The 22,707-nt window shown below is 47.8% G+C and overlaps 2 protein-coding genes across 2 annotated transcripts in view; one reads left to right on the top strand and one right to left on the bottom strand.

Annotated features, from left to right (window-relative positions):
• The first annotated feature begins 337 nt into the window (after nt 1-337).
• Nucleotides 338-13,967, top strand: LOC135813013 (ran-binding protein 9-like). Its single transcript, XM_065326234.1, has 12 exons — nt 338-675; nt 793-904; nt 2,914-2,966; nt 3,488-3,655; nt 4,626-4,660; nt 5,065-5,166; nt 6,360-6,442; nt 8,051-8,163; nt 8,840-9,439; nt 11,035-11,219; nt 11,550-11,661; nt 12,702-13,967. The coding sequence occupies exons 1-12, from the start codon at nt 516-518 to the stop codon at nt 12,875-12,877; spliced, it is 1,899 nt and encodes a 632-aa protein (XP_065182306.1). The 5' UTR covers nt 338-515; the 3' UTR covers nt 12,878-13,967.
• A 1,028-nt stretch (nt 13,968-14,995) lies between these two features.
• LOC135813006 (cleavage stimulation factor subunit 1-like) overlaps nt 14,996-22,707 on the bottom strand; it is a 14,543-nt gene continuing 6,831 nt past the window's right edge. Inside the window, exons 5-16 of the mRNA XM_065326225.1 lie at nt 21,882-21,922; nt 21,221-21,310; nt 20,565-20,687; nt 19,958-20,033; nt 19,663-19,742; nt 19,147-19,206; nt 18,826-18,888; nt 18,523-18,555; nt 18,139-18,193; nt 17,859-17,939; nt 16,837-16,917; nt 14,996-15,676 (exon numbers count right to left, since the gene is read on the bottom strand). Of these exons, the coding sequence (XP_065182297.1) occupies nt 15,564-15,676; nt 16,837-16,917; nt 17,859-17,939; nt 18,139-18,193; nt 18,523-18,555; nt 18,826-18,888; nt 19,147-19,206; nt 19,663-19,742; nt 19,958-20,033; nt 20,565-20,687; nt 21,221-21,310; nt 21,882-21,922 (896 nt within the window). The 3' untranslated portion in view covers nt 14,996-15,563. The remainder of the gene's footprint in view (nt 15,677-16,836; nt 16,918-17,858; nt 17,940-18,138; nt 18,194-18,522; nt 18,556-18,825; nt 18,889-19,146; nt 19,207-19,662; nt 19,743-19,957; nt 20,034-20,564; nt 20,688-21,220; nt 21,311-21,881; nt 21,923-22,707) is intronic.

Below are 22,707 nucleotides of genomic sequence, written 5' to 3'. Positions count from 1 at the left end.
TGGCACCAAGACTCGCAAGAGTATGATCATTCTACTCTTGCTACAATGCATTTGTATGCATGTAACTTTGTTGCAAGATATCGAAATGATTATGTAATTCACGAATCAGGCTGCCAGTCTGTGCCAGAGCGAGCCTGGATCTTGCATGCTTTCTTGTGCATGCACTGGCCCAAAGTAGACTAGATCTACCGAATCGAATGAGCTTGAGGCTCTCACCATGCTCACCGATCTCGGACCTAGTACCTCGACGCTGCAGATAAGATCTAAGAGTGCAGAGCTACAAAAAAATATGTAGAGACCAGAGTGAGACTGCCTAGCCTGATCACATGGCCTGGATCAGGCAGTCACTGAATGCACCCTGGCCTGGCCTGACGCTGTCTAGTCTGGACTGACACTTACTTACTGAGTACCGTAGACCTACCGTAGCGTTCCCTATGAATCATTTGTGGCTCTACATACGAGCAGCGAAGGAGAAAGAAACAGAACACTTTTTTGGCTGACTGTTCTTGCTCACCATGGCAGACGAAAGTGAAGCCAAGTCCATGGAGGTAGCATATAAGTATTATCCTTTTGGAGAGGTTAGAGGTAGCAATCCTCTTCCCAGTGCTTGGAATTCGAAAGACAAAGGGTCTTATATTGGACTCAGCAAAAATTCTCTTCGAGTTCACTATAAAGGTAATCATTGAGTATTTTCTTCAATCTTCTGATTTCAACTGTTGTCTCAGGGTCTACGTTGCTGTGTCTGTGTGTGTGTGTGTCTGCACGCAATTTGTGCCTTTCTCTTCCGTTTAGGGCCTTCAAAATCAAGCAGAGACGCATCTTGTGCTCGCACAAACTACCATATTCCTGTTGCCTGTGGATTGTACTATTATGAAGTGAAAATTTGCAGCAAAGCGAAAGAGGGGTATGTCCATTTAGCTTGTGGCGCTCACGCATCTCTTTCCAAGTGTCATAATGCTATTATTATTTTGGAAGCACTTGTTTCGTCGTGAGTGTTTCACATGGGCTTTCCCGTGTCCACGAGCTGAATATCAATTTTGATGTTTTTCAGTCCATGTATTAATTTTGAATTATGTCTCATGGAGCATGAGTAGCACAATTCAGGTGATTTATATGGGGGAATTTTTCGTCTTCCACCGCGTGCTTAATTAAAAGTAAGGGTGAAAGGAATACCGGTATCCTAAATCGGAACGAATCAAATATTTTTTTCACAGCCAGCAGAAAATACAAAAGTCAAATGGGTCATCGATTGGCGTAGAACCCCGAATTCCGACGTCAGATGCAGCTCGCGAGCCAGATAACACGAGCGGAACTTTCAAAAATAACATGCAGCTTAGTCTCTCTAATAAAAACGTACCCACGTCATGATTGGCGCTGCTGCGTTTGAACTTTAAAGTAGCTGGTGACAGTCTAATAGGGTTCAATTTTGAAGTTGGTCGTGACATTTCATCATGGTAGCGGAGAAAGGGAAAGCTGCATCACCAACAAGAACAAGATACGAACGGATGTAGGTGCCAGATGTGGTGATGCTCTGGCCACGCTCCTCGATGGTGAGCCATGCCTTGTTGGCAAATGTTTGTTGACAAGATGCTGGACTGGAAAGTGGCCGCATCACCCGGCATGACCCGCATTTATGCATGTGAAGTGGCCACGGTGACCAACGGCTGCAAGTATGATGATGGCAGGGTACCTCTGGTAGCACTAGTCTGTCCCTCCAGGAAATCGCGATTCCACGGATGCAACAAATTTCGCGATTTTCGCCCAAACCCGCGATTTTCAGCAAAATCCACGATTTCCCGCGTTTTTTGTTGTTTTCTGCACTATATCTCACTTTTTGTGCACTTTCCACGCAGTGCTTTCCATGATCCTGTAGGTTATTTGCATAGTACGACTCGGACTACTCCCGAGTAGGTATACGATGCAACAAATTTCGTGATTTGGCCCAAGTCCGCAATTTTCTGTAAATAATTCCGCGAATTCCTGGCAAGTTCTGCATCATTCCGCACTTTTCGTCGCCTTTTTTGTTGTTTTCTGCCGCAATTTCTTGCGCAAGTTTTCGAGAGTTTTTTCCCGCAAATTCCCGCATGGACAGACTAGTAGGCGTCATCGTGAACCACAGGCTTGCGAATGCGCATTCATATTCCGTCAATAGCTCCAGCGTATCGTGACAGTCCACTTAGTCCCTTGAGCCCTTTCATCACATTGCGCGACTTCTTTCTCGTAGGGAACTTGATGGTGTTCGGGCTTCGGCACAGGCATGAATTTCAAAACATCCACAGTGTCATTAATAACAGCACCTGCAGTAGACTTCCCGATGCCGTACAGCAAGGCCAAGCGTGTCATTGCGGTGTCACGGGATAGCCAATGAAGACTGATCGCCAATCTCTTTGTAGCTAATACTTGGTTTATCTCAGAAAATGCGACCCATCATACATGACGATCACAACATCGGAACTTGGAGGACACGGTAAGCCAGGAGAAATCGCATGCTAAAAGAGTTAGAGCGCATGCTCCGAAACAAAACAAACACACGCTGTACACGACATTGTACTTGCGTCATAGCAGAGAAAAGATACGCCGTGAATAAGCTGCTATGGAGAATTCGCGTCCCCAACGTCTTTCAGCGAACAGGATTATTTTCGGTCTTTGACCACTTTGGCGTCTCCCACCGCTTTAGGATCTGCATCTGCCTGGACCTTGATCGTTCAGAGTGGTGGCGTTCCTACGGATGCGGAAAACGCAGTCTAACTGAATCTCGTGCCAACCATGTTTTTAGTGTACAATATGACTTGTCTCGGTCTCAGTTGCCATGGTTACCGACTTAAAAAGGAGGTTCTCTGTAGCGTGGGTTATTCTTTGATAATCTGAGTACTGTGTGATGACACTGTCATCTTTGGTTCTCCTCTCTCTCAGGTCATTCTCCATTGGTTTTGGACCGAAGAAAGCCAGCATCGAGCGATTACCAGGTGAGTTACCGGTACCTGCCAGCCGTCTCTCCCATGAGTACTGTGGTGTCTTGTATAAAGCCTGTCTCGTATAGAAGCCTGTTTTGAATAAAAGCCTGATTTTGAAGATACACTGTCGGCACATAAGCCTGGTTTTAGTAGTGACGTACATAGAGGTAGGTGTTTTGAATAGAAGCCTGACTTGAATAGAAGCCTAGCGCTGACATCGGCTTCTACAGGAATAAGCACGGCGTTTATACGCGACATTACAGGTATGTCGGTACTTTGGTTTTTTGGGGCCTGTCCTGGTCCAGAAGCTGAATGATACACTCATGTGGCTAAGTCAATGGAGCCTTGTAGTTGTGTACTTGCTGATGTTGGAGCAGGATTCTCCAGTTCGATTCGAACCAAACTTATGGCCCAGCGAGCTGCATGAACGCCTGCCACCCGTATCATTGCGAGTTGTTCTAATGTGCTTTCGCTCTTTGCACTTCTCCTCGTTATGACAATGCACTGCCCGTGTTATGCTTGGCTGTTTTCAGGCTGGGAGGACTGTTCGTACGGATTTCACACGGACGACGGCCAAGCGTACAATTCGAACACGGCCAGAGAGGGATACGGGCGGAAAGTCGGTGCTGGCGATGTGGTCGGTTGCGGACTGGACTTTGTGAAGAAAAATGTTTTCTACACCGTCAACGGTGCCAATTGTGGTGAGAAATGGCCAACTGTTTTCTTTTCTTTTCTTTCAAGTTGCTACAGTGCTGCTCAATGAAATCCAGTCGCATCACTCAAGTACACGCCGGGCGTTGCGCAGCCCTAGGCCTGCTTACACTGGGCTGTGAAGTGGTGCAAGGCGCAAACCCGAGTGACGTGACTGGATTTCATTGAGCAGCACTGTAGTATTTGAATATTCTACTATACAGTGAGACTTGCCTTGCTGTCCGACGTGGGAGCAGATGCACTCTGCAGCCAGGGTCTGTTCTTAGCTCTGAACTCCCACGCATTCGCCACCAGAGCTTTTTTTTTTCTCACTCGGGGGCAACACCCGGTACAGTCATACCCAGCACTCCGCTTGACCGAGAGACCATCCGCTTGTTGGAACAATCGGGGGTGGGGGATGTGTAAAGGGAGTTTGAGCATACACCTGGTATCAAGAGTACATAACCCCCAGAGTGTGCAACGCCGATCCAGCTCTGCATAGGGTCTTGGTCGAGCGGAATCGGATCTTCTGATGTCATGTGTACACTCCACACCAGCGCAAGGCCGGTCTCGAGGCAGGGCACCATTGTTTTTGATCCAAGAGCACCAGTGACTCCCCGGGTTCCCCTCAGATGTGTACGGTATTATGACGCAAAGATCCGACTCCGCTCGACCAAGACCCTATGCAGAGCTGGATCAGGCGTTGCACACTCTGGGGGGTTATGTACTCTTGCTGGTATGCTATGCCATTTTCTTTTGGTATTTCGACTGCCGAGTTTGCTTTTCAAACTGCTGGACATGTCCTGTTGTGAACCTGACTACTTGTAGCAAACGTGTGGATGTTTGTGCCTGGTGGTTGGCTGGCTTCTGAGGATGCTATAGGATCATTCAGTTTTCTTCCCTTTGTTGTATACTGTACGATCGTCCATTGGTTTGTTGCTTATGCTTCTTGTATGCGCGCACGCGTGCGTGTGTTTCTAGGTCTTGCCCATACCAACCTTCACCTAAACAAGGATGTAAGTTCTCCGCAATCGTGCTGCTTTGCAGTTTTTCCTGCGTGCTGCTCCGCGGTCTTTTCTGCGTGCTGCTTCGCGGTCTTTTCTGCGTGCTGCTTCGCTTTCCTGCGTGCTGCTCCGCGGTCTTTCCTGCGTGCTGCTCCGCGATCTTTCCTGTGTACTGCTCCGCGGTCTTTCCTGCGTGCTGCTCCGCGGTCTTTCCTGCGTGCTGCTCCGCAGTCTTTTCTGCATGCTGCACTGTGCCTGTGCGTGCTTGTCTTGCTCTGGCCTGCACAGCAGTTGTATGTACTTGTGGTACTACATGTTAGTTGATGAGTCGCTATGTAGAGTGTTGACTTTGTGAATGACATTTGCCGTGTGTTCTGCTTTCTGGTGTGCATTTGTGCCGACGTGTCCTACTGCAGACAAGGATCTTCCCAATGATTGGGCTGACCTTGTCGAGTGATGCAGCCGAGGCCAACTTTGGAGATCGCAAGTTTGTGTTCGAAATCGATGCTCTCCACGAGGTGAGTTGAGCACTGGGAAGTTGTATGATATCCGTATCGGCGGAAACAAGTCTCCGTGTCAACAATAATTTTATTTCGGCTTTCATTGACATTTTGACATTATTTTTATGATTTTATTTATTTCAAAGATTCTCCAAAGACAATTTGAGGCCTATCAAAGGGAGTCTCCTAAAGAATGTTCCAAGTATAGCGTCGCAGCTAGGCAGGAAGATGTGGAATTGCAAACCATTACCACACGTACATGTGCCATGTACAGTGCACGTGTGTCGTCAAGAGTGCACCACTGCCAAGAGTGTGCAACTGCCCATACAATCTCTAACCGGTGATGCGACGGCAGAACTTTACATCGCGTGACACGGTTCAATAGGCTGCGCTGGCAAACAGTGCAAATTGACCACCAGAGAGCTGAACCCGAAATAGAGCCAGGTTGCGTACAACCCTGTATCTATCATGCACAGGTCGTGCAGAACCGTCGCAGACTCCATCGACTGGAGTGACACACTCCAGGGAGTTATGTACTCTTGGTGCTGTGCAATGCCTGGATTTGTATTGTGTTGTATTGTTTATTTACAGATTCTCCAGAGGTAAATGAATAAGGGGTCGTCCGTAATTATCGAAAAATTAAAAAATCCGTCCTCGTGCAAAATTGTCTCTGACCCACCTACCCACCCCCATTTTTTCCCATTAATTTTTTGATTTTTACAATGCCCAGCGAAACATTAATAAGAACTCTTGACCCCATGTTCTCTGACTGCACCTACATGTACATGTATATGTCAAGTACTAGTACAGTAGTAGCTACAATGTAAGTAAAATGAGTAGTAGGTCTACCAACGGCCATGCACATCCTACAACTACATGAAGAGTCATGTATCATACTGGTGGTTGCGACAATCGATCCTACACTACAATGTCTACAGACTCGGTACACTACACACAGTCATATCAGTGCAACAAGTGTATGAAAGTCACTGATGTAAAAAAATCAAAAAAATCAAAAAGTACAAAAAATCAAAAAAATAAATTCCGCCAGCGCTCTTGACCACCCACCCCCTTTTTGCCTGAGGACGGATTTTTTAATTTTTTTCGAAAAATAATAATTTTTTTTATTTGCGTCGATTCGCACTAAACCTTCCCATTGGCTGCGTTTGACCTGCTGCATGCATGTTTCCATGTACGTGTTGTCCACTCAGGCGAGAAAGAAGCAGTTCTGTGCGCAGAGCTTTGGATTTCAGCTGGGTGAGGAGCATGCCATGGCTGTCGCGGGCATGAGGACGTAAGTAGTTTTTTCTGGTGCAAGCTGAGTGAATTGCTGGCGTGCAGCCCTGCCGCAAGCCGTTGTTGATGTTGGACGTGAGGTTGCCACCCGCCCGCACTTTCACCTGCATGGACTCATGCAGTGACTTGATGATATTCAGCATGGTGGGTGGGCCGCCGGACTTTTGCTGGAGGGCCCAGAGCGCCGGCCTCGGGATCGAGTCATATGCCTTCCTCAGGTCAACAAACAGAGCATAGTGGCACGCCATGCTCAATGGATTTTCCACCAGCTGACAAGCAACATGGACCATATCCATACAGCCACGATCCCTGCGGAAACTGCACTGTGAGTCGGGAAGAACGGACTCGGCGATAGTCTGCAGGCGGTCCTGGATGATGCGGGCGAAGAGCTTGCCGACAACGTCCAACAAGCTGATCCCCCTCCGATTGTCGCACTGGTGTAAGTCGCCCTTCTTGGGGATGGGGATGATGACTGCACCACGCCAGTCAGCGACAACATTGCCCTCCGACCACACAACGCGTATAAGTTCGACATGACGGGTGTGTAGTTCGCCAAGGCGTGTGAGGATGTCAGCAAGGACTGTGGATTTGCTAATGGCTCGCAGCGGCATTGTTTCATTGGCTGGGTTAATTGTGCACTCCTACACGTGATTTTGAACATTTGATAATACAACGACTGCTGGACATCCACAAGTCTATGCGCGGCCCCTTGTGTGCAACCACCGTCTTAGGGATTGAAATTTCCCGTGCTCTCTGATCTCTTCACGACTCTTTGACGAAAGGGCACAGATGTAACGTACGGTTGGGTGAATGGTTGGGTCGTCACTACTGACATCGATGTGGAACACGTTCTCGAGGGCTTTTTTTTGTAATCAGACACTGGATACTCTAATTTTCAGGATTTCGGTAGGAGGGCAAACGACCAGGTTAACTTACTTCAAATAAATGTTAGGTGCAATGAAGCAGTTCCCTATTGGATGACACGTGTCAGTATGTGTGCGGCTATTGAAATATTTGGTAAGCAAGGGATGTAAGCAAAGTACCGAAAATACAAGTACATACATATACTAGTATTCATTATAAACTACACTGAAAATCTGTGAAATTGCAGTAGCTTGTCTGTTGGGGACATGAAGTAAATTGGTTGTGCGTTCTTAAAGCCCCCCCCCCCCCCGACTCTGTCTCTCTTTCTGTCTCTGTCTGTCTCTCTCTCTCTCTCTCTCTCTCTCTCTCTCTCTCTCTCTCTCTCTCTCTCTCTCTCTCTCTCTCTCTCTCTCTCTCTCTCTCTCTCTCTCTCTCTCTCTCTCTCTCTCTCTCTCTCTCTCTCTCTCTCTCTCTCTCTCTCTCTCTCTCTCTCTCTCTCTCTCTCTCTCTCTCTCTCTCTCTCTCTCTCTCTCTCTCTCTCTCTCTCTCTCTCTCTCTCTCTCTCTCTCCTTCTCTTATACTCCTCGTTTGCATTCATGCATGTTTGTGTGTGTGTGTGTGTGTGTGTGTGTGTGTGTGTGTGTGTGTGTGTGTGTGTGTGTGTGTGTGTGTGTGCATGTGTATATATATGTGTGTGTGTGTGTATACATGTGTGTGTATACATGTGTGTATGTATGTTCAGCATGGTCTTGTCCTACCTCACCACCCACGGTTACCTGGACACGGCGCGCAACATGGCCCACGGTGCAGGCAACCGACTCCACGAGAACAGTGCGTTTGACCAGAACCGTCGAGGTGAGCTGGTGCCGCCTAGCCACTCCTTTGTATCAAGACAATCTCTGAGAACAGACGCTATGTGTGTGTGTATATGTGTGTGTGGCCAGAAAAAGCCACTTCATAGCTGTGTGGTGTAGTCCGTGTAGACCAGGCTGAATAGTGGCGGTCAATTCTTCAGCCTTGCAAGCTGTTGAATGGTGCAATCCCAGCACAAGTTGCTATGGCGTCTACTGTAGCATCGCTATGTGTGTGTGTGTGTGTGTGTGTGTGTGTGTGTGTGTGTACGTGTGTGTGTATGCGCGTACGTATGTGTCGGAAATGACAAGCCCATTCAATACACTTGGGAGTGGAATAATCGCAATAGATTATCACTACAGTAGAATACGGATAATTCGAATATGGTGTAGTTCGAAGGTCCTGCATATTTCGAACATTTTCCATGCACCGATTTCTGCGTGTACAACATCCATATAAATGATTTTGATAGTTCGAAGTAGGTACGAACAGCAGTACTCGTTTTTTGAAGTGCTTCACGAGCACAGACGATGCCTTCTGCACAGAAACTAGCACCGATAATTCGAAGTTCATGACATTCTTATTCGAACCGACTAGCACGAGGACTTGTACCGTGCCTGCTGTGTTTCGCTGAAATCAGTTCTCATGTGTGTATTGCCTTGCATCTGTATGCGTGCAGAGATTGTTGAACTGATTCTGGGCGGTCAAATCAGCTCGGCTCTGGCTGCCATCAGCGACAGCTACCCTCAAGTGCTGACCGAGAAGAGCGAGCTTTCCTTTCGCCTGCACTGCCAGCAGTTCATTGAGATGGTGAAGCAGGTGGACGACGGCCGCGGACGAATCGCGGTGACGCCCTACAACCGCCAGCAAGCGTCCACGGCCAGCGCAGGAGGAGACATGTGGGGCACGAGCAGCACGGGTGTGTCTAACCAACGCCCGGGCCGCGTAAGGGCTACCACCGGCAGTGATCACTCGCCGCCGTTGCCCGCGAGTGGCGATGGAGTGATGGACGAGGATCGACTGACCTTGCCATCTCTCAATGGCCATTCTAAGAGCACCGACAGTGGTGGTGATCACGGAGGAGAAGCAGAGTCGGTACTTTCGCACCCCACAGCCTGTGCCAGTCCGCGTAACGGCGGCAGTGACACGTCGATGGAAGTGGACGTGGTCGGCCTGGACGACTCCGATGACGCCAGTGTTGTGAGAGAAATGCCAATGGATGACGGAGATGGGGCGGCGGTTCCTACGGGCGGCGTGCAAGCGGCTACCAGCAGTAGTGGTGAGTTGCAGTATGTCCCGATATAGCCTATCCAACAACCAACCCCTCCCGTTCTAGACCTGACTTTGCACGTTGGCCATTCATGACAGCGTTGTGACTTCAGCCAGCGATGGCGCACACGGCAATCCCGTTGGAAAGTAGAAACTTTGAAAGAGAAAAAAAGGTGCAACGTTTCACCTCTGCGCACCCGGAATGCTGGTGCTTGTGAACATGCCCACAATGACCACAGTACATGTACATGTACTGTGGGGTGCCAAAGAGCTGGGAGGGGGGGGGGGGGGGCGGGTCAGCCTCCTAGCCTAGGCCGGTCTTGTTTTCATGTACTCCGATCTATGCACAGTTGAGGCACCGTGTGTACATCGGTAACTTGTGCTGTGCCTGGTGAAATCCTAGCCCGTTCGTTCTTCGGCACGCGACTGTACTGTACACCACTAGTGGTAGGTGGCGGCAGTATTTGAAAACTGTAAAACGACATGTTACGGTCATGGTGCGTGTGTACGGCGTGGACCTCCAAAGCCAGCAGCAGAGGGTGGTATTTCCAGCCCAATGTGCTCGTGTGCAATGACCGCCTGTATTCAAGGAGTGCCCGTCCTCACTGGTGGCTCCCGCTAGGCCAGGTTTCAGTCCTCTACCGTAAAAAGTCCGTAAATAAGTACGCGCTCGAAATAAATACCCCCTTCCTTCTTTTAACTCTGTCTGTTCGGAGTGAGTCTGTTGAAGTCAAGTCAAGCCCGATAAACATACTGCCCGAAATACGCACCGGTGCGGTTTGCACATGCAGCACACCGCATGTTCATCTACATGAAAATGACTTCTCCACTACACACAAGTCGGGCCCGGAAGTCAGTGCCTGCCCGAAAGTTAGTACGTGCGTGACCACTAAATTCGAAAGCAAGGGCGTACTCAGGCGCATAGCCCGCATAAGGCACGGGGGGCACGACCTTGGGTCAGCATGCACATAATGACCATGAATGACGTGCGCCAGTCATCCTACATACACATCATGTACCGTACCCACGGGATTAGTGCCCCTGGGGCACTATTTTTTCAATGTCCATCACAGATGGGGCACTAATCAAGAGAGGGCGCTGTTTTTTCCATGCTGGTACATTTGCGTCATCCAGCATAAAACAAAGCAAACCAGAGCCTAAAGTTTACTGTAAACTATCACAACTCGACATAAACGGTAACAGGAACTGGTATTTTGAATCTTTGATCCTGAAACCACCAGAGCAGTGAGATGGACAAGTACATTAGCAAAATAACACCTAACTACTTGCACATGCGCTTGGTTACCAGCTGGGGGGGGGGGGGGGGGGGCACTATTCAAGAGGGGGCTTTATTTTTCACTGGCTCTTAGAGACTGGGCCACTATTCAAGAGAGGGCTCTAATCGCGCGAGTACGGTACATGCTTGCGGCCGTGCCCCCCCCCCCCCCTAAAAGGGGGACCAGCTACGCCCCTGGTGCTTATTTCCGGACTTTTACGGTATTGCTTGCAGCGTAGTACAAATACTTCAATGAGCTCTCGCACTCGCGTGCGGCCTGGCATCCGGTCTGCCGACATTCTTGTGTTTGTTGTTCGCATCCTGCGCAGGCCCTCAGCTAGCGGGTAGCTCAGATGAGTGTAAGGGCAGCGACGACCCCAACGGCGACGACTCTATGAATCGGATTCTCGAGTACGGCGTCTCTCTTCAGAAAGAGTTTGACGATCTCCTGGTGGTTCGCGTTCACCTGGACGAGCAGAAGAGAGTGGCCGAAAGCCTGCGGACGTTGGTCAAGGTAAGCCGTTGCTATCCCTGACTGTCTTGCACTGACATAGTAGTAGTATTTATTTTATTTACCATCGGGGGATGCCTCAACAGTGATATACACGCATAGTCTTTGGTTGACAGTGTGCCCGGAGGTTGGCAACACCGTATGGCTGGCCTTTTTTTCTTTTCTTTTTTCGGTCTGAACTTTAAAGAAGAGTCGCAGTTGCTTTGTCCTTCTGTTGCACTATGATACTCATAATCTGTGTGTGTGTGTGTGTGCGTGCGCGTGCATGTGTTTGTTTGTCTGTCTGTGTGTACGTGTGTGTATGTGCATGCACGCATGCGTGCCTACTTGTAGGATGCATTCAGTCTAATCGCGTACGAGGACCTGAGCAAGAGTCCCAAACAGCATCTCCTGGATCAGAGTCACAGGGACGACCTGTCGTTAGAGGTGAACAGCGCTATCTTGGGTAAGCCGTGATCACTAGCTGTTTGCTGTGTGTAGGTGTTTGAACTTTGAACAGCACAACAGCTTACAGTTGTGTTGTATGTGTGTGATGCACACCTTGAGCCCCAGTTACACATTATTCAGGCCAACCTCTTTAGGACACACACACTGACAAGGTGAACCTGTGCCCCGACTAATCTGGGTACGCGTGCTGTACCTTGCAGTCTCACCATGAACCAGGAGAACATTCGCAGTACAACGGGTACACTTGCACACGATAGTAACATACACAGCCATACGCAAGATCAGACCATGAATGCCATAAAAGTGATCTTCACGCTGTGCTGGCGTGTCAGGGGTGCACGCACTGCTCGCCACAATCCGTTTCAGCTCCCAAAAGCATTCGCACGTAAAAACCCACGAGTCGCATATCAGTTGCCACCACTGAGCCAGTGTTGTAGCAGCACAGGCCTCCGCAATCCTAAGCCACACTCTCTGAATCAGTAAAGCCGTAAAGTTCTGTAGGGTACGGTCATGACTAGGAGTCTACCCATGCCAATCATCATCCGTACAGTGACTGTAGATTGTGCTGCCTTCCTCGCTGCCTGCTCACGCGCACGGCATTTGCAAGTGAAATCCCGACCGATGTGAAGGCCACTCAACCTCCACATATTGGGTGGTCTATCTCTCTCTATCTATCTATCTCTCTATCTCTCTCTCTCTCTCTCCCTCTCTCTCTCTTTCTTTCTTCCTTTATCCTACACCCATCACGGGGTCATCACAATCAGTATGGATTTCCCTTACCAAAACTGTAGTACATGTGTACTTCAAGCAGTATGTTACTATGATGCAAGTGTGATGTGAAAGTCTACGCTTTTTTTTGTATTCATTTCGTAGTGTGCAAGGTCACACGTCTTGCAGTACGCTTTTATCATGGAAATGCGTTCTCTAGGATTCAATTGCTTGCTGCCTCTCCAGTACTTGACACAGACCTCTCTCGTGTACTCCTGCATGCTGCTAACTCTCGTGTACTCCGGCATGCCTCTAACTCTCCTGCTCCAGAATCTCAGAAGATCATGCCCGTATCCACACTAGAGTTAACAACGCGTCACTTGCGCTACTGCCTGCAGACAAACGCAGACAACGGCACGATACCGGTCTTTCCGCTTGCCGTCGACGATTTCAGCAAGGGCTCCCTGAAGGAGTTTACGGAAACGGAAACGAAGCCGGAGTCGTAGACGGCAGTGCTGCTGGACTGACCTAGTGTGTCCAATCTATCAGCCTTGCTGCTATTCGCTGACATCCGGCACTGCGTGTTGGTGAGCCACTGCTGCTGATGCCGCTGCTGATGACGCCGGTGCTGCTGATGCCGCTGCTGCTCTATCAAGTTGGGGTATCCCCTAGTGCCCGCTACCAATCTATCTGTTTTTATCATGCATCGAAACTAGCATCTGTATCCGTATGTCCTCGCTGTTGTTCTTGTTTGTTGTCATTGTCGTCGTCGTTACTGCGGTTGTTGTTGTCGCCATCTGTAGCAGTGGCAGTAGTGCTGTGGTTGCCCTCTCCCTTCCCCCAGAATCACTGCCCCTGTCCGTTTCTTTTGCTGTTGCTCTAACCCATCGGTGCATCCTTGACTCTGGTCTATCAAGTACCATTCAAACTTATAATCAATATCAACCTCCGAAGTCATTGAAGCTTGTACATACGACATGCTAATATCCTAACCCTCATCAACCTCATTCATCAAAATTAATTTTATCATGCTGATCAGCTGTGAATAGTGACGAAAATAAATTGCGTTCGCTCTCTGTACAGTGTATATTTATAAAGAAAAACGGCTCGCTAGCGGGCAATTCCCGAACGGCGGCGGCCATCATCTTCATTAGAAACGAGTATCCGGTAGCTCGACTCGATGGAATGCTGCTTCATCTGCAGTACACGCAAACAATCAGTTCTTTTTTATGCTTTTTATTATAGCGTTATCTCTCATATCCTCACGTCACTCATTTCATTTGTTACCTCGTCGCCATCAGTAGGCGACATCTCACGGTGTATAGGTCCATACTTATATAGTCACCTGCTCAATTGCTCCTGCATCACTCATGCCCATGTAAGTGGCAGTTGCCAAATGCTACCATCCGTCTTGTGTTTTTTTGCCTTTTTTTAGTGCAGTGTGCATTGTGTTTAACTGTCTTTACTCTGTGCGTGCGCGTATGTGTGTGTACGCGTGCTGCTGTACAATCATGGATATTTCATCTTCTGCTTTGAGGGTTCTTTTAATTATTGCATGACGTTCAGAGAAAATTAAAGAAACGATTCTGGTCTTATCTTTCGTATCGATACTGTGTGTCTGCGCCTGTGTCTGTGTGTACATATTATGTTTGGAGGAGTGGGTGATGTGCGTGATGTGTGGTGTTAAATCTAGAGCCAGGTTTTTAGCGGCATGTCTGACTGGTTTTAAGGTTATTGGCAAGATGGAGATAAATCTTAATAATCTCTCCAACAACTTCAGAAATGTAGTCAAAATGGCCCCAAAGAATTGAGCTGGACTACTCCAGCCACCTTGGCGCATGGCTCTAGAACTACATGTACTAGTACTACAACAAACTTGAGCACGATCATCATGCAGTCATGCATGCTAGAGTCTGAAGACAATTCCAGCTTTTGCTGAATCGGAAGAGTCTGAAGAGGTAGCATTTGGAACTTGTGATTGTGTCTACCTGCATTTCCTGGAATTGCCAGGTTACACGACTTTCTAAACATGATATTGATAATGAACCGATACTGCAGAGAGAACAGGCTACTGTACCATGCAGGGGTATTTTACGACTCCCTGGTACCATGCGTACTGTACTGTCCCTACAGCGGGAATTTGCGGAAACATTCTCGAAAACTTGCACAATAAATCGTGGCTGAAAACAACAAAAAGTGCGGAAAGATGCAGAACTTGCCAGAATTTTGCGGAACTATTTGCAGAAAATTGCGGATTTGGGCCAAATCACGAAATTTGTTGCATGAGTAGAATCGCTATTTCTGTTTGTGCAGTAGATCTACTCGGGAGTAGTATGAGTCGTACTGTGTGAATAACCAACATGATCATGGAAAGCACTGCGTGAAAAGTGCAGAAAACAATAAAAACGTGGAAAATCGCGGGTCTGGGGCAAAATCGCGAATTTGTTGCATCCGCATGGAATCGCGATTTCCTGGAGGGACAGACTACGACACTATGGGCTTTACTTCCGTACCACGGCCTAGTGGTAGACGTCAATGGAACGGCTCTTACACACGTTCAAGCGCGCATGAGTGTGACACCCTCCCCCCCCCCACACACCACTTACTCATGGACAACATGGCTATTAAATTTTTATGTTTGAATATACGAAAATGGTTCAGAATGTGATGCGAAAACTTTCCGAAAGAAGAGAAGCAAGAACGCGCTCAAGCCAAACAGTGCTCATACAAGCATTACATTGCAGGTATGCTTGTGTGGTACGCTTGTAGAACACACAAGCATGCACAAGTACACACACACACACACACACACACACACACACACACACACACACACACACACACACACACACACACACACACACACACACACACACGCGCACGCACACACTCATCATGCACATGTATTTACAAGGACATTGGGGAAAGAGCAGGGACAGCATTATATACAAGCAGAAACAAACAAAAAACGTTTTTAGAGAACTACACACGCACAAAGCACAGAATTTTTTTACATGGAGCACAGAAAGAAGCAGTAAAAGAAAGAAAAGCATGGGTACCGGAGCCAGCCAGCCAGCTTAGCAATAACTGTGTACACAGGATGGCAGGGGGTGGGAAAGCACAGCAGGGCAGACGTGTGGGGTGACGGGGACATGATGATATAGATAGAGGCGCACGCTCTCATAGTCATGGTTATAGCGTGTTGCTGTGGTGGTAGAAGAAGCGCATCTTGAAGTCGTCGCCGCAGGAGATGAACGCTGGCATGATGGGCGAATGGGCCATGTACGATATTGAATTTGTGTGGCCTGCACAGTCAGTCAGAGGACGAAATAGCAAGACGAAAATAAGTAAGTATCAGTAACAGATAGGCCTACTTGTACCGTAAAGTACCGCCAGAGCGCCCCACCATCTCGTCCTTTCGTGGCCGCCTTGTGGAGGTGGATTCCTGTCTGTAGGTCATACGACACGGACCTTGTACAAACATTGAACATTGTGCAGTCAATCCGTACCCAGTTTACCTTCGAGCGCCACATAAAAGCATACCAAGTGTGACCTTAGTACACGAAGGTTCTCACATCGTACAAACTTGGTAGCATTCTGCCATACGATCTTCTTCCCTTGGCTGTAAAATCAAGGTGGGGCGCTCTCGCGAGACGGGCCGCTCTGGCGGTACTTTACGGTAGTACCTGAGTAGTAAAATGCCGGTATTTTACTACCCCCTGATTACTGCAATACTGCTATTTCCTACAAAGGTTTTATCCAAACGAACAGGATAAACCCGTCAAGTTTGAGTTTCACTAATGCAGTGGACTGAAGCTGGGAGTAGAGTGAAGTACCACAAGGGCACCTCACCACTTGGACCCGCTCACGGTTACGCTTGGGAAGTCCGGTGGACGAGTGAGTGTTGACTGTGCATCATAGTCACACGTGCTGCATGTGCTGCAGTCAATCCACACTGAGTTCACCCGCAAGCAGTAGCAAACTCCACACAAGCACAGCGGGTTGTGCATGGTCACGTGCGATCCCAGAAATGCTCACACATCCTTACGCCATATGACCTCAGGTGCAGCATGCACCCTACAGCATCACTAGTTTGTGCATTGGAAAGATAATGGACTGGTGGTTCTGGTTCAGTATTTCTGTGGGGCGCGTTGCACTTTAAATTAATGGTACGAAGTTTGTAGAAGTGCAGTTCGAAATCACAAAGGGTCCTAGGATTTTTCCAAATTTAAGGCAGGTAGCATAAAGCAATCTGGTGGTGAACAAACAGCTACAGAAGAAAATACTGTTTTCTCTGTTTTGAGTTGTTCTCTAACATGCGTAGACCCCAGAAATGATACTACAATTTGGTAGTATTCGTATACGGGGATACTTTGAGAGAGAGAGAGAGATAGAGAGAGAGAGAGAACAGAGCAGGAAAACAAGCTAGTCGTGATGGGGCTGCTGCCCGGTAGGTAGGTCTTACCTGACGCAAGTGGTCTCTGCATTTCGCCAGTGCGAGAGTCCCAGGATGCGAACGAAGTCGACGTCTCGTCCACCATCATCACTGTAGCACGCATTGAACGACACATACAGAATAGGCACATCACCACACAGACATATGTACACATAGCCACATATACTATACTTGCTCACTGCCACCCCCCCCCCCCCCCCCCGCCCTTCCCTTTCGGAATATAAACAATCTAATAGGCGATTCAGACTACGGCCAAAATCACGTCTGAACTTGAATTTCCATGGTGATGCAGTCGTGTTTCAAATACAGTTGAACATCGATTATCCGACCACCTCTGGGCAGACAACTGTCAGGCGGTGTTCAGATAAGGCAAATGTTCCGGATAAGAAAAAAACTGTCACTCACACACTTTCAGTGGTTATTACTAGCCGCACGACCTTTTTACTTTTCAAAATTTTCGTATTTTTTGAATGGCTCACTACATGCACAGTGCGTACTCTACGGCACGTGCGCCCAAAAAAACTGTTACGGATAATCGAATGGTCGGATAGTCGATGTGCGGATAATCGATGTTCAACTGTAACACAATCGCTGATCAAACACGTCTGAGGCGTAGAAACGTGGTCACAGTTGGTCGTAGTCTGAGTAGCCTATTAGGGGGTCTTCCCTCACACCACACCATTCAAATTGGTCCATCCGCCCAAGTATTTGCAAACACTTGAAGTATAACCATGCTGCAAACAGCAGTCCTTATAGCAGGCTGAACGTGCTACTCAAGATACGCTTCATTTACGAGTAGCACGTTTTCACTATCAAAATTAAAATACAAGATGGGCCACAGCGAGTTAGACGCAAGCACCACACACATGCGGCCAGTGGCCGAGGCGGCTGGCACAAAAAATCTAGCTATTTCAAACCGTGGCTGTGGCGCGTGCACACACACAGTGACACACACACACACACACACGGAGAGCAGCCTACATTACACACGGCGTCTCTCGAATTAAAAAGCAGGCCAGCGGTTCACTGACCGAAATCTTCCGTGTGGTTGAAGACGGCGGGCGAACTGACCAATGCCTGTGCTGCTCCCTTGTACGCATTCACAACACGGCCTGGATTCAAAGAAAGCAGAGACATCACTGAGCTATTCACTATGACACCCACCCACAGAAAGTAACACTGAAGCATGCTTGCTACAATGCTACATGCGAATAAGGCTAGCACTTTGAAAGAACAGGACATGCGGTCACAATACGACATGTACATGTACTGTTGTGGACATGGTTATCACCCAGCAGGCAGGGTTCTTACCTGTTGACAGCTCCCATAGCAGAACATTCGAATCTTTTCCTGCCGTTAGAAGATACTGAAAGACAAAGAAAAGCAACGGGATAAATAGTATCCGACTTCCTCTCCTGATGTGACCAGGGAGAATACCAAACGTGCTACTACTACTCTGAGCCAATAACACAGAACAGTCTGGATACAGAGTAAAAGTAAGGTTCCTACATCCGTGTTACCACCGGCTTACAATTGTGCTGAGAAACACAACCGGCTTAGCAAAGTTTCGCTCGTGCCAGGCCACCACCATGCCTGCTTATACCAAGTCTGGGTGGGCAGTTGCTATTTCCTGCTGAGCAAGAAGGCAACGGAACATGTTCAGTAAGTGTGTGTAGGAAGAGCGTTCAGACAAACCTTTCCATTCTTGGTGAACTTGGCGGACGAGACCTGCAAGCAGCAGCGGCAGCAGCACACACAGGCACAAGAGATCAGCATACACCAATAGTAGATAAATAACTACTCGGCACGGAAGAGACAACACTACAAATGTTAACGCCTGTGTCAAAAGAAGACGTGACAAGGTGGAATCTTGTGTGCGTGGGTTGCTAAGAAAAATATGAGCCACAAAAGGTTCAAGACAAAGATGTGGACACCACTACAGCGGGGAAAGGAGGACGTAAGAAATGCCTCACTGCATTTTTTCCTGACCACACATACCTCTGCTCCGCCGTGCGCAGCTGCCCACGTGCTGATACAGCGATTACTGACAGCGTCCCACAACTGAAAGTGTGCACACACACATGCACACATACACACACACACACACACGGGGGAAAATACGGTATGCGCATTGACAAAAGTGAAGAAAAAAACATCCCATGACCAGCCCATTCAACAAACACCACATTCCAACTGACAGGTCAGGTTTATACTACGTGAAGGCAAAGAACACTCATTCGGTTCAGTCTATTAAACATGCACATCAAACCTAAAAGAGACCCTCAGGCATTCCGTGTGCACGTGGGTGTGTGCGCTCACCTTCACTGCACCATCTTTGGATGTACTTGCATAGACATTATAATCGGACGCATAACCAACCTGCACAGAGGACAAAGACAGCAGATGCGTACCAAAGAAGTCAAAAACTTACTCTTCTGTTCGAAATAAAAACTCGTGCGGTTGCTCTGTTGTACTCAACCCAAGTACTCAATTACATAATATGTCACTACAGCAGCAGCAGCAACAGCAGAATTTGCAGCAGTAGTAGCAGCAGCAGTTGTCATATTTTCTCTGTTTCCATCCTATGCTCTTCCTGCATTCACAGATTGTTTTGTGCTTCCAACAAAACTCATTTCAGTAGCGGCAGTAGTAGCGGCAGCAGCATTGCGTTGCTGCTGCAATTCATATCTTTATCAATCAATTTTGCTGTTCTTTTTTTGAATTCTTTACTCTCCCTGCGTTCATATCATCATCATCGGTTCGTGCGTTCAATAAAACACCTGTTAGCAGCAGCAGCATTTGCAGCAGCATTCGGAGCAGTAGCAGGCCCCTTACCGATGTGACTGCTCCGTGATGCTGGTCGGCTGCATTACACGATACGTAGCATTGCGTAGTCGCGACGTTATACAGTCGTACTGCATGGCAAGACGCAGGTGGAAAGAAGTACAAGACAAACAATTTACAAAGAATAGACGGGAATTTGCTCACACTACAGTCCATTCAGAAAATGGTCAGACTTGTGGTGTTTGAGCAAAAAATCATGAAACCGTGATGTTTTCGCAGTGTGGTGCATTGCAGAGGGGACGAAGAGTACGATTTATCAGCCAGTAAACAGGAGAGAAATACGTACGTGTCGGATGTTGCGTGGCTACGAGCATATAGTCGCCGGAGTAGTGGAAGGAAATAGATGTTACGGGCAGCACTTCCTGACAGGCAGGAACACGAACAGGAGCAAGCATAGCACACAGAGCACATTGCAGTCGGCACGTCATGTACTTGCAGCTCAACAACGACCAGATGGAAAAGAGTTCAAAAGACACAGCATGTCCTTGCTTGGTAAGGAAGAATAGGGGCCAGCGTTGGACGGGACTTTGCATGGGTATACACGCCCCCCCCCCCCCCCCCCCCCAGAACATTGCACCAATATATGCCAGGGCTTTAAAGAAAGTAAAGAACAAGGCCTGCCCAGGTAGCACGTTACGTTCTTTGAATTTGAATGAATCATGATTTCACTAGGCAGCCTCTTACATCGTAATGCCAGGTGTGCGCCACAAATACAAAATTCAAAGCAAACAGAAATCTTTCTCAGAAGATCACTAACACCAACATGGAGAACAGTTTTCAAGAGAGAGAGAGAGAGAGCTGGGAATGGCAAATACGCATGCCCCACACTGACAGTAGTTCCCATGCAACATAAGCCCCCAGAGCAACACGACCGTGCACATGACCGCGCTTACTTGGATTGTCTTAAGTGCCTTTTTCACCGCCGACTTTGAGTGATCAAACAGCTTGACAGTGCAGTCACGGCTGCCCGCTGCTAAGATCTCCTGCGTCGGGTGAAACTGCAGCGATGTAACCGTCTGCAGGGGCAGAAGAATTTTGCGTGGAAGAACAGAGGAACACGTGATTGCAATCCAAGGATCAGTCACAGGCGGATTGGGGGGAGTGTATGCCTTGCAGCAAATTGCAGATCAGCCGAGCACTACATTAACATCATAAAGTTAACTAACTGCTGATGCTTTGATCAGCCGAGCCAAACAGAGGGAGAGGTGGAGACAGGAGAGAGAGAGAGAGAGAGAGAGAGAGAGAGAGAGAGAGAGAGAGAGAGAGAGGCGGGGGCAAAGCCAGGGATACTTGTGCAATTTCAGTCTGTTTCTTAGACGCTGGATATGGTGGTGCTTTCTGCTTACCCAGAGTGGGGGGGGGGGGGGGGGGGGGAGACAAATTATACAAGATCTACTGTAAGGAGTCCCATCTACCAATGCTATGTCAAAAACAGAAGCAAGACAGATACCCAACAGCAAGCCAGTGCCAACAGAATTCAAGTACTGGCAACATTATCACAAAATCACACAAGCAAATCCCAAGCCGGTCCATTTCTTCAACTTCTTACGTCTGTGTTGTCATAGAAAGTTCGTACTACCGGATGGATATCATCTGTGCCTTTGTGCATCTTAGCCAGCATCCTGTCAACATCTAAAACCTGAGCAAGAGGCACACAAACACCAGCAGGTAAACAACATACACATTCACTACACACACATACACACTCATTACACAGTGAGTGTTTCTCAACACTGCGGTGATACTGAACTGAATCCAGCTAACTTTACTTGTGCACATGCATGCAGGCACGCACTCACGCACTCACACGTGCACAGGTACCAGTTGAGCCGAAACAAAGCGACGGTGACGAATCTGCAGCATTCTAACCAATCGAGTGAATAGCTGGAAGAAAACAGTTCACAGGCCTCCAATCTATCTTGGTTCGTTGTGTTGAAGCCATTATCTCGAACGGTTTGACCGCATGCATGATGGATGACATACTTCAAAATATGATTCTCTACGGCTCACGTGAGACTCAGTCAGACTGAGTTTTCCGCATCTGCAGGAATGCCACCACCCTCACGGATCAAGACGCAGACGCAGCTAAGCAGTGGGTGTGTGGGTGTGTGGGGGGGGGGGGGGGGGAGTAGATCAGACACGCCACAAAGTGGTCCAAGATCGAAAAATCTCAATAAATTTGCATGTCTGATTGAGAAGTAGTGAAATACCTTGATGGATGAATCTGCAGATCCTGTAGCAGCCAATCGACCTGCATAGAAACAAATAGAGGCAGAGCATATCAGGGCACATTCTTGCATGCGGGGATGACAATACTGTCACAATAGCGATGGGTTGATACACTTGAAAGGCCTCAGGAGTTTCAGCAGCGGCTCCAGCGATCTCTACAGGGGGTTCCAGCATACTGTACAAGCAGAAATATTAGTCTGGAATTTAATTTCGTCTTTTTCGTCCAACGAGCTGTTGGACTAAAATAAATGCCGGACTAATATTGATTTTAGAATTGCGATCAACAGAACGAGCTGAACCGACATTTCACAAAGGCTTTTATTGTTTTCAAAAAAACGAGTGGATACGAAGGCAGTGAAGAACGTGGAAGAAAGAAAAAATGTGATATGGAAAAAAATGATGAACAAAAATTTGTACTTCGAACTAGTTTTCGCACAACACTCCTCAGGAAGCTACGTTGTACTAATGAAAAACAATCCAGAAAGATACTAATAAAGAGAAATGGAGTGAGAAGAAACAACACCTATGAAAATGATAATCCTAGCACTAAGGTAATAACAGGAAAAACTGCGAAAGCAATTAACGAACTTGTAAGGACTACTAGTATACTGTGACACAAGATATGACACCATGGCCAACCAGAGCCAAACCGACAGAACAAGCTGCCCCTAAAACAATTTCAAACGAATAATGCTGTCCTTCTGGACACACAGATCAGGCTTATGAATACGTTGACAAACAGCTTCTAACACACTCAACTGCAACTTATAACCATGACGAGCACGGCACAAAACAGAAAAAGAAGAA

The sequence above is a fragment of the Sycon ciliatum genome, chromosome 1 (genome assembly GCF_964019385.1).
Source record: "Sycon ciliatum chromosome 1, ocSycCili1.1, whole genome shotgun sequence".
Taxonomy (NCBI): Eukaryota; Metazoa; Porifera; class Calcarea; order Leucosolenida; family Sycettidae; genus Sycon; species Sycon ciliatum.
Note: the sequence above shows the minus strand (reverse complement) of the source record. Positions and strands in the feature narration are given on the sequence as shown.

Excerpts from the sequence above, each read along its gene's own strand:
- LOC135813013 (XM_065326234.1), top strand. The coding sequence starts at position 516 with ATGGCAGACGAAAGTGAAGCCAAGTCCATGGAGGTAGCATATAAGTAT. Across the intron at positions 6,443-8,050 it reads GCTGTCGCGGGCATGAGGAC|CATGGTCTTGTCCTACCTCA; the intron begins GTAAGTAGTTTT and ends ATGTATGTTCAG. Across the intron at positions 8,164-8,839 it reads GTTTGACCAGAACCGTCGAG|AGATTGTTGAACTGATTCTG; the intron begins GTGAGCTGGTGC and ends GTATGCGTGCAG.